At 45.5% G+C, this 11182-nt stretch overlaps 2 protein-coding genes across 3 annotated transcripts in view; one reads left to right on the top strand and one right to left on the bottom strand.

Moving 5' to 3' along the window:
• LRWD1 (leucine rich repeats and WD repeat domain containing 1) overlaps nt 1–11131 on the bottom strand; it is a 15872-nt gene extending 4741 nt beyond the window's left edge. The window contains exons 1-9 of one of the 2 annotated variants that reach the window (XM_057373344.1): nt 9473–11131; nt 7246–7480; nt 5953–6072; nt 4032–4184; nt 3195–3335; nt 2193–2534; nt 1442–1568; nt 1086–1195; nt 433–640 (exon numbers count right to left, since the gene is read on the bottom strand). In XM_057373344.1, the coding sequence (XP_057229327.1) occupies nt 433–640; nt 1086–1195; nt 1442–1568; nt 2193–2534; nt 3195–3335; nt 4032–4184; nt 5953–6072; nt 7246–7480; nt 9473–9552 (1516 nt within the window). In that variant the 5' untranslated portion in view covers nt 9553–11131. The remainder of the gene's footprint in view (nt 1–432; nt 641–1085; nt 1196–1441; nt 1569–2192; nt 2535–3194; nt 3336–4031; nt 4185–5952; nt 6073–7245; nt 7481–9472) is intronic. The other variant, XM_057373343.1, reaches the window with a different exon arrangement.
• ALKBH4 (alkB homolog 4, lysine demethylase) overlaps nt 11086–11182 on the top strand; it is a 2999-nt gene continuing 2902 nt past the window's right edge. The window contains exon 1 of the mRNA XM_057373368.1: nt 11086–11176. Within this exon, the coding sequence (XP_057229351.1) occupies nt 11086–11176 (91 nt within the window). The remainder of the gene's footprint in view (nt 11177–11182) is intronic.

The raw sequence follows: 11182 nt of genomic DNA, 5'->3' as shown, positions 1-11182 counted from the left end.
AAAAAAAAAAAAAAAAAGAATTAAGCACATTGTTGGAAAAAATGAAACCCAACAGCCCATAATAGGCTGCTGGAGGAGAGCCCTGCCACTGCCTGGCTCCCAGCTGCCTGCTCTGCCTGTCATTCTTCTTACTCATCCCTGTGGAACAGATCCACTACTGGGTTTGTTTATGGCTAATGTGTGTGTGTGTGACAGCCACCCTGAGAGCCACTGAGAGAGAAACAGGAGCTGTGCACCTCAGCTGAGGAGCCAGGCTCTGGCTGAAACAAGCTGCTCCTGCTGGAGGTTGCTGCTAACAATGTTCCCTCCTTAATGCCTGTCCCTGCCTTTTGTTTGTGCGTCCCTGCTTGCCCTGGTGACAATTCCCCTTGTTAAGGAAGGCCTGACTTTTCCACATCAGAACTAAAACCAGGGATTCTGAAGCAGACTTACTGAAGAGATGGGTCTCTTGGGTTGGGCTGAAGCAGACAGTAGCAATGGGCTTTTTGTGAGCCTTTATCTCTCCGTAGCAGAAGTCGGCTGCCACGTGGATCAGTTTGACAATCCCTCTCCTCCCAGCAGCTGCCAAGATGTTGTGAGCTTTCTTCCGACTGTCGCTGATTACCATTGTGAGAGTTGTCCATGCAACGCTGAAGAACTCCTGGGACAGAAGGAAAACGAGACTGGGGTGACAGAGAACAGCCAGCAGGGTGGTGGCTGTTAGCTCAGAGATAAGACAACTGTCACAAGTGCTACTTGGGTGAAATTACAACAGTGTTTGAGATGGAGCATCAAAACTCAAAGCAGCCCTCAGAACAACACAAACTACAGATACAGGATGTTTATTCCTCTGTGCTGTCAAGCAGGCTGAGCAGCCAGACACACCTGTGTGAGGACTGGCAGGCTAATCTCTTAAACAAAAAAAAAAACAAAAAAACTCCAAATCAGGCTAAAAGGATAAACAAGGAATGTCTATTATCTTCTTAACATCTGTCCACACTAACCCTTTCAGACTTCTTTGTAATATCTGTAATGTATAAAAGTATGTAATTACTACAGGTTATGGTATTCCCATCCAATGCTTACCCTTCCCACTTGCAACCCACCTCTGTAGCCACCTTATACTTTTTCAGCACTGTCCCTGTCTCACAATCAATCAGACAGACAGATTCCCCTCCACAGGTTGCCACGGTTCTGGAAGAGCTCACAATGGGATCTGAAAGAGGAAAAGAACAGGTGAGAAGTTCCCAGTCTCAGGGATAACACAYGAAGACTGCAGCTTATCACTGCTGGGTGCTCTCCCAGACTCCTGTTTTCAAAATGAAAGGCGAAATACGTGAGCAAGTCTCTTCCTGACAACAGAGACTATGGCTTGAAGGAGCAGGGGTCTAAGGCATGGAGYCTTTTGGGATTCCAGAGCCAGGTGGTTCTGGGAATCCTGCAAACCTCTTTAAGAGCTCACCTTTCCTGGTTCCAGAGTCTAGCACTGGCTCGAAGACACAGGACCAGAGCTGCGTTTTAAAATCCTCGCGGCTGTTGCCTTTACTGTGACACTGAAGRAAATGCAATGGCTCTGCAGTGACATCCTCCTACAATAAACCATCCACATTTAGAAAATTCATTCCCCTGACACGGTTTGCCTGTGATTGCCACAGCAATCCGAGTTAAACTCAAGTATTTTTCAGCCCTTCTCAGCTACAGAGAACAGGAGAGATTGAGGTGCCACCAATGCTCAAGGCTCCTAAAGCAGCAGGGAACTGTTTAGCAAAGATGTGCCCAGCAGAYGCCAGCAGAAAACCCCATTTCCTGCTGCAGAGAAATGTGAAAAACCCTTTAGATCCCCACTGGCCTGAGCTGAGGGGGAAACACCTTTCCCCATGCAGCCATTGGTTTGAGCTGAGAGCAAGGCTTGCCAGTCCCATTTCTAAGCACAGGCTTTCAGTGMACCACCTTGGAGTCCTGATCCATCCATTCCCCAGAGGGGATTCACTGGGGTCTCCTGGGGGGGTCCCTTCTCTCCCTTGATGCCTCTGAGAGATTTAAAACAATGACAAAAACAAAACAAAACAAAAAAAAAAAACAAACCAAAACTCACAATATATCTTGCCAACTGTAAGCTCCAAGCTGTGCAGAGCTCTGATGAAACCTGAATGCAGCTCCTCCCACTAAACCAAGAGACCCAAAGCCAATCCCAAGGGGGCTGATGGACGTACCTTACTCTTGGAGTTCTTCACTGGGGTCAAGGTAACCACCCCATTGTCCTGCTCCTGGCTTTTCTGTTCCCCTGTCATCTGGCTGGATCTTCTGTTGCTTTGCCCCTTGGGAAACTGTTCTCCATTTTTCTGTGTCCCTTCAGCTTCCTGCTCAGGAGTTTCCTCCTTGGCTGGCTGGTTTGATGTTCTTGGTTTATCAGGAGCTGGGTCATCCTGCACATGACTGGATTTTCTGGGATTCACTACAGCCTCCTCCTCGGTGTTTGCTTGCGACTTGGAYCTCTTGTTTCCAGGGCTTGATTTTGAATGATTTCTTTTCCTCTTGCTGGGTGTTACTGTGACCTATAAGGCATGTTTTCATATTGTCAGGTCCTGCAGAAGGTTTTTAGCTTCCCCRAGAAGTGCAGATAATTTGTAAGTCAAAGATATTAATTATTCAATTAATGATTCAAGTGCAAGTACCCTCCCACGGTTACAGACCGGATTCCAGGAATCAGACAGYCCAGAGCTGCAGGGTTCCTAGAGGCAGAAGCTAATGAAAACCACACAGCCAGCCTCACTTTCAGTTCCCTCCACCTGTCTCAGTTATTTGCAATTTACATACCATGTGGAAAAACAAATCTGGCCCATGGACCACAGGGGTTCAGTYTGCAGCCATTTCCAAGCAGGCAAACACCAACAGAGTCTGGCCAGGCATCAGCCCAGTTCTCTAATTGAAATATCCCTTCCCAGAGGAGTWGTGGAGTGAGTAGGACTGCACTCATGGAATGTTTTTGGTCTCCTATGGGAATGGAAGCTCTCTCCTCTCAGAGAGCATCTCAACCTTCACATTTCTGGGAAAGCTTCAATCTGGCTGTAAAGGAGCCCGAGCTGCTGGATACAGGCTRGAGCCTGAGACTGCCCCTGTGGTTACCAAAGGGTCATAAATGTGAACTGACAAGAGCTACTGAATTCCCAGGAAACAGAAAGAACATTGCTAATGTAACTGGAAAAATCACCTACCTGAGCCACATCCTCTGCAGCTTCCCTGGGGCTTTCTGTGCTTTCTTCCTCTTTCTCATCTGCCTTTTCCTCTGGCTCAGTATCAGAGTTTATCTCCAGACCTAGTGAGTATGTCAGAAACTCTTCTGCAATCATTTTCACCTGAGAAGCAAATATGTGAATTATGTTAAAAAAGAAAAAAGAAGATAAAAAAGCCACAGCATATCAAACTCTGATGGGTCATGGTACAAAGAGCTRCTTTGCTGAATTTTTAACATCTGCTCCCACTATTCTGTGTGAATTTCACAATTGGTGGAYGAGTCCCCAGCTGTCATTACACGACCCAAGAACTTCAGTTGGTCATGAGCATCCAGGGTACACAGCTGTGGAAACAACAGCACAGTAATAAAACAAGACAAAGGAGAGATGGAAGACACAATTTTGTGTATGAACACACAAATAAAACAAATGTTAAAAACTAAATAGTATCTTTCCCCACTGGGAGCAACTATGCTTCTGTCATTATCTTCTCTCTTTCATCAAGAGTAAAGGTGGCCATTAAACTAATTTGCAAATAATTAAGCATTAAGAATACTGCAGTCTGGTTAATTAGTACATTAGTAATAAGTATCATTATTGCTTATGAATTAAAAAAAACATGTTTAATGACAGCCATTTCAACCTGATGCATGTTTAGTCCTGGTGCTTCTGTAACTGTTTGACAAAGCAGTGAAGAAAAAGTGACAGCACCTGTCTGCAAGAGCACCCAAATCCATGGAGTGTTTTAATCAAACCCATGCAGAAGCAGGAGCAGGGTCCTTGCCTGCAGAACAGGAGGGTGAGGGGGATGTCACCTACCCGCCAGCGGGTGAACTCGCTCAGTGAGCTGGGTCCATACACCACGTTGGTCTGTACTGACTTCAGGAACTTTTTTCTAATGGACTTCACTTGCTCAGCTGTGTGTTTCTCAGGGAGYTGGTCACGGAAGAATTTTTCCCAATGAGCAGTAACCTAGGCAGAAAGACTGAGTTTATCCAACAGAAAAAACAAAGCAGAAAAGCACAAGAGAACTTGTGAAAGCATTGAAGAAGTGGCCATCCCTGAGTGCTGCACTCTACATGATGGCACCATTTTAATTTATTTATTCATGTTCAAATGACTGTTCCGGCTAACAAGAAAGTCAGTTCCTCTAACCAAACTGGAGTGAGTGTGACTAGGCAGACACTGTGGGCCCACTTAGAGAGATACCTGGACTCCAAAAGGCTGCTGAACTACAGGCACAACCGTGGGGATGCTCACCTGTCAGCACAGTTTCCAGTCAGAGTTCCTGGTGGGCAGTAACACATCCATCAGCATTTGGACCCAACAGACATTTTAAATGGAGACGCAAGACTGAGAACTGGGCAGGCAGGTATAAATTTATACCATCAGGGAAAGGTATCAGGGCACAGACTCCACAAAAAGACCAGCACAGGGGAGATTTTGGTGTCTCATTAAACAGMCAGCTATGACAAGTTGTCTGGGACAAGAGGCTCAGCAGCCCTCAGAGTGACCCTTTTGAGGTACACAGACATTACACGTACAACACTCAGCACAAGACATCCCTGTCTTTGGTATTTGATTTTTCCCCCACTGCTACACAGAAGGAATTAACAAGATCAATTAACTAGAATATGAATTATATGAGCAATAATACACAAAAACAACCAGCCAACCAAACCTTTTTTAATTGAACAATAATTTTGCTCAAGATCACAACGATGCCTTGTGGGGACAATCTGTCAGGAGCTGAACTGTGTAGACAAATGAGTGAAAATGGAGTTGTAAACATTCACAACTGAAAAAGAAAGAACAAATCCTTGTTCCTGGTATGTGCTGGAAAAAGCAAGATTATCCTAAGCTTGGTTTTGTGCTTTCCATTCCTAGGGCCTGGACAGCGACATAAATTAGATGGGGAGGTGTTTGCAGCAGTTCTGCCAGCACCAGTGTCCTAGGGTGGCTGTATTCCTATCTCTGGCTTATGACCAGAGGGGAAAAAAAAACCCAACTGTTCTGTAATTGTACCCTAGCTTTCCATTCAAGGACTTTTCCTCCCTGTGTGCTGCATCTGTAGCGTGGAGGAGAGTATCTTGGTTTTTTCATACTCTCTTGGTGTGAGCTACTGCTGGCTGGCTGTGGTGAGAAGTCTCCTGCTTGGATATTTTTTTTTTTCCCTTCAACTTGTTTTTTTTCTAGACCAGACATCCCAGCCCTCCGGGACACTACCCCTCTTGGAGGGGGAAAAAGCCACACCCAAGGAGAAAGGACATTAAATCCACCAGCTGTTTCTACAGGTTTTCARTAACAAATTTGTGGGTTTTTTTGTTAAATAAAGGCTTTAGGTTTTTGGTTCTTTTCCTATGAGGAAATTATTTTCCAGGGGCTAGGTGGGGGGAGCCTTTGTCTCCTCAAACCAGGACAACCAGGCTTCTCCCATTCCTGAATGATCAGAGTGACCTGGAAAACTGCAGGGTCAGACACAGAGCTGATTGGCCTTGCTCCTTTCACCTAAACCAAAGGCAAACTGGCTGCACAGAACAGGCAGAGCAGATGCCAACAGTGACCAGAGAAAGCAGCAGTGAGACATTTCCTGCGTGGCCCACTCAGCAGGMTGGGCTCAGATCATACCACAGATACTGCAAACCACTTGATGTTTGATTGCATCTCTGTCACTACACTGAGCACGGTATTTAGTTATTCCTCAGGTGTTTTGAGGTGAAGGAAACTTCCCACATCTTACCTTGCTGGTGAGCTTACGACTGTTGACACGCCTCACATGGTTGGCCAGTTTGGTTATRTCCTTGCCATTGAGCAGCCGAAGGTTTTGCAGAAGAAACATTACTTTATAGTCATCATTGAGCTAGAAAGAGAAAACACTGGAGTTACAAAATTGTGCACATGGTACTTGCTTTACCTTTAGTCCTTGATTAAAATACAGCCAGTATGAGAATGATGTATTTAGTAAGGAAAAGCCATTTCATAAAAATCTCCTCGGGACTTTCAACTTGAATTTCGCCTTTTAGCTGTGAATTAATGTTCTCTGAGCTAGATCTTGAATTGCAGAGGGAACTGCCCAGGCCTCAGGCAGTGCTAACATCTAACACAAGGTGGGGGCTGTGTAACTGCTCATAAGCTCAGCCTGAGTGCAAGGCAGAGAGCTCTGTTCATATCCCTTAACTCCAACACAGGGGAAGGCCTGCCCTGCATCCAGTARATTAATTCCTGCAGGAATTCTTTGRGTCAAATGCAWTTTAATTCAGAYAGTTCACCATGCAGCCATACATGCAACAGCAAATAAATGTAGGGATGGTGAGTGGCTGATGCCAGTCTACAGCACAAGTAAAATTAGCTTTGGGTGTTTAACTTGTACAGCCAGCAAAGCCTTGTGGGAGAAATCAGAATCCAGACTAAATCACCTCCTCATCAGAGGCCTGAGTCTGCTCTTGCAGAGCACAAAGGGCATTAAAACTAACACAGAWATTAAGAAATAAAATATTAGGRAAAAACTCTTTACTRTGAGGGTGGTGAGGCCCTAGAACAGYTGGCCAGAGAAGCTGTGGCTTCCCCTGGATCCCTGAAAGTGTTTAAGGCCAGACTGGATGGGGTTCTGAGCAACCTGGAATAGTGGAAGGTGTCCCTGMCTATGGCKGGGGCTGGAACAAGATGAGATTTAAGGTCCCTTCCAGCMCAAGCCATTCTGTGATTCCATAACTCTACAAGAAGGACATTTCTACACAGTAATTACCATATTTTACACAAGCATGAGYGTAAGATACCCTGCCTGATGAACTACCTAAGATGGAACCCTGGCCTGGAGAATCTGTTCAAGACACAGATTTTAATATCTGAGAGGTTTTGGGCAAATCACTTCTGCAGACTGGGAAACACTGGCACCAAGGGGTTAAATGTCACACAAAGGCTGGCTGCTTTCTCAGATGCCCTAGCACTTGCTGCCTAAGAACAATATATAAAAACCCTGCACAAGTGTGGTTTGTTTGCCTCTCTGTTTCATGAAAGGAGGGGGGTAACTCACTGTCAAGTACACGTTGTTCTCGTAGGTCAGCTCCTCGAGCAGAGGGAACTGTTTCAGAGCAGTTACATCTTCCAGCTTGTTATTGTTGCAGTTCAGGACACGCAGATCGGGCAGGGTTAGACTGTTGGGAAATTTGTCCAGTAAATTATCAGAGAGATCAAGTTTCTGCAGGTGCCTCAGGCGGGAAAACAAACGCGGGTCTAAGTCTCCAGTCTTCAATTGCAGCTTGGACAGGCTGAAAACAAAAGAGAACATGAAGTATCTGCAGCTCACTGGAAGAACAAATGCTGATTTCACAGCATACAAAGTCCCACCTGGTGGCACCTCAGTCCAGCACAACTCACTGGGTACATCTGACCAAACCTGCTTTTTCCAGTGGCAGCATTGTGGATTGTGAGCACACTGTGGGAAAGCTGATGTGTCTGAGTTAACAGACACCATCAGAGACTCAGGTCTGCCAAAGTACAATTAACCTGCAATTCAGATAATCTCCTAGGGGTTAGGAGCTGGCTGGGAGCAGTGAATCACCAGAAAAGTTCTTATTTTATAGAAAAAATATAACTACACCTCTAAGAGATTTGATATTTTATTCCTTTGCAGTGTTATTTCAACAAAACAAGGTGCAGCAACACAAGACACTTATTCACTACACCAGCAGTCTACCTTGTCCACAGGATGYATTAGATTCATTATTTCACAGCTCAGGCCAAGTGCAGAGCATGTTCCCAAACAATCTGGCCATCTTCCAAGAACTAACTTGAAAAAAAAAAGTGATTTTTCAATTTCTTTTACAGTGAATTTTGCTGCGAAAACCCCCCATGATAAATGTAGAAATCTACCTAACAACATCCCAAGACTGCCACCAACGCAGAAGAACTCTGTCCTGGAAGAGGAAGTGGTACAATATTGGTGAGGGAAAAAAAATACCCCTTTCTCTGTAAGAAAGTGGAAACTGCGTATTATAAGCAGGGTCATTTATATTTGGTTAGATCATTTAGGGGGGCTCCAAGGGGAGCTCCCAGTCCTGGGAGTCAGCATCTCTTGAGGGCACAAACTTRAGTTCCTTTAACAAACAGAATCTCAGTCTCTAATGATTAGTTTAAAAAAATAAGCTTCTAGATATTAATGAAGTTTGAATAAATGAGGCAAATAAACCCAGAAAACAAGATCCTTTCTCCATCCTTTGCCTTCTCAGGAGTGTAACMAGCCTGTCAGAGCTGGTAAGAAAGGTTGAAGAGAATACAGCTGGCTGCAAAGTTGTGACTGTGGTGTCATTTTGGGGAGAAACTCAGTGGTGTTTCCCAAATGGACTTCCTGAAATACAACCCTTCAACATCACAGTAGGAAGCTGCATGGAAAAAGCCACACTCCAAAAATCCACAGCTTCAAACATCTGCCCAYCACCGTTACCCAGATTACTGCAGCTGAGACTCCTCAGATAAACGTTTGAGTTTCTCTCTAAAAATAATTATTTTAGCACAAGGCAAACTGAAAGAAATAACTTTAACGAGTACATGTGAAACCCAAACCCCCTGACATCAGCAACAAAAACAACAAAGGCGCCAGCCAGAAATTGGCCAGCTGACTCACTTGGATTGACCAGCTCTGGAACAGTGAAATTCCACTGTGTTAAACATTTGGAAAGATACATATTTGCAATGACTTCTGTTAATGATCAGAGTGACAAAACTGTTTTTTGTAGTTTCCAAGTATTTTAGAGTTTATTCTCTTCCTCTGCAATGTTTGAGGTAGTAGGATAACTGGATTTAGAGGAGATGGAAAGGGATGGAGGGAGAGGCAAATGGAAGGGAAATAATGCCAAAAATACTTTAAACCCCCTCTAAAATCCAGGCTGGAAGATTCTCTTATTCACATTAAGCAATTTCAAACAGAGGTGGAAGTGCTTTGAGGGTAGAGATTATACCTTGGGGGAGGAAATCAGGATCTAGTCTTGAGCAGTTTCACAAATAGAAATGGCAAAAAAAGGTGACATCTGCCAATAACCTTTCTAGTGAACACAGTGCCACTAGTGCTCACTGATCCTGCACTGGAAATGACATCTCAGCTCTGTGCTTTGGAACTGTTTTCCTTTTTTCAGTTAAAAAAAAAAAAAAAAAAAAAAAAAAAAAAAAAAAAAAAAAAAAAAAGAGAGAAGGGGAAGACAGAAAAAAAGGGATTGCCTAGGTTGAATTAATCTGGAATTTTCCATGGGCCTGCCTGCACTTACTTCAGCGTCTCGATCTTTCGGAGCCTCGTAGATCTTGGAACTGCTCTTTCCAAAAGAAGTTCTGTAGTGATTTTTGACATTTTTAATCTTCACCTCTTTGCTGGAATCACAGACAGCTGTAGGATGTCTTCTGGTCACCTTCCTGGTAAAACAAATGGGAATGAGAGAAAATGCTTTCAACAACTCCAGAGRGGGAAAAATAATTTTATGAGATTATCTGCTGGTTTTGCTGCTGTGTTGGAAGTCACCTTTTTGACTTGGTTGAAACGAATATGGCAGAGACTATTATTAGACTGGGCACAGGCTCCCAGCACGCTGATCCAATCCATCTCCAAAACAACAGGGATACATCCCATGGCTGTTGGAGTGACAGACTTGCTGCAGGTGAAAGCTGTCCATGAGTGATGGCACCCAGGACCAGGACAGCCTCACAGGTACCTGTTTGTGTCTCTCCTGGGCTCTGCTCCAGGAACTCCAGCACTCTTTCAAACAGCAGTAGTAAGAGTCAATACACCTGCTGTGAATGTCTTCTTCCCAAGGAAGGGACATTGAGCTCAGCAGCCTGACCAGCTGGACAGACTCTTGGCTGACAACTTCTAAATTCCCTAAAATTTTGGAAAACTGAATTAATCAGTGGAAATTTAAACACTCACCAATCAAGGACATCATTTCCTCACCAAGGGGAAAAAAATCAACAGCAGTCTGTGTTTTGTTGGTGATTAACTGATATTTCAGTGCACACACACACACACACACACACAGAGGGATACGCTGATATTTGGAATAACAATGCTGACAGGGCCAAAAGAGCTCCATGAAATTACTGGTTCAGGGCTTACCACTCTTCCTGACACAGATTCCAAGGGAGGGAAATAAAAGAGAACAGAGCTGCAAGGCCAGACTCACTCCTGTCTTTCTGTATTAGATCACTGCTGCCTAAATGCCACTCCAGCGCATCGTGAGGAGCACAGGGGGCACGGAGCARTCCTTGGGTTTGGTTTCAGCACCACCTCACACCTACAGCACCTGCAACATTGCATGATGAACAGCAGGACACTGCAACATTATATATATTAATTACTGTGTACAAGCACAAAGAGCTGAACTGAAATCCAGTTTAAACAGCAGTTGTTTGGGATTTGATCCTTCAAGCGACAGAGCTCTTGTGGCAAGCCAAACCACAGGGTCCGGCTGACCCAACCAAACCTCCCTAAAATCTTGTGCCTATAATAAAAATGTGACACCAGTGACTGTGGATGTTCCCATCGCCCTCTCTTTGACACACTGACATCCCAGATACAGCTGTGACACGGCGGGAGCTGCAGGGAAGGCCAGACATGGCATGTCCCATCCCCACAGCATCACGGGTGATGCTGCAGAGGGCACATTCGCTTACCCGGGGGGGGCTGAGGAATCCCGGGGCTCGTTCATTGCGAACTGACCCCCTCCTCCTCCTCCACCGCAGCTCTCGGGATGAACCCTCACAGCCGGGCATCCCCCTGAGCTGAACGTGTTTGCTTRGAGCTGCCCTCCCTGCACCGCCCGGCCTGGCGCTCCGGCCGAGCCGATCGGGACACGATGCGAGCGAAGCCCCGGGGATGACAAGGCCACGGATGCCGGGCTATCCGCCCACGCCGGGGCCGGCTGCAGGCGCAGGCCGCGGCTCCGCCCGTGGGCAGGGCCGGACCGGGCCGGGCGGGGCAGGTGCGG

Source organism: Malurus melanocephalus, unplaced genomic scaffold, assembly GCF_030028575.1.
Source record: "Malurus melanocephalus ecotype Western Australia unplaced genomic scaffold, MMel_1.1 scaffold_193, whole genome shotgun sequence".
Lineage (NCBI taxonomy): Eukaryota > Metazoa > Chordata > Aves > Passeriformes > Maluridae > Malurus > Malurus melanocephalus.
This window is presented reverse-complemented; position numbering and strand designations above follow the sequence as displayed.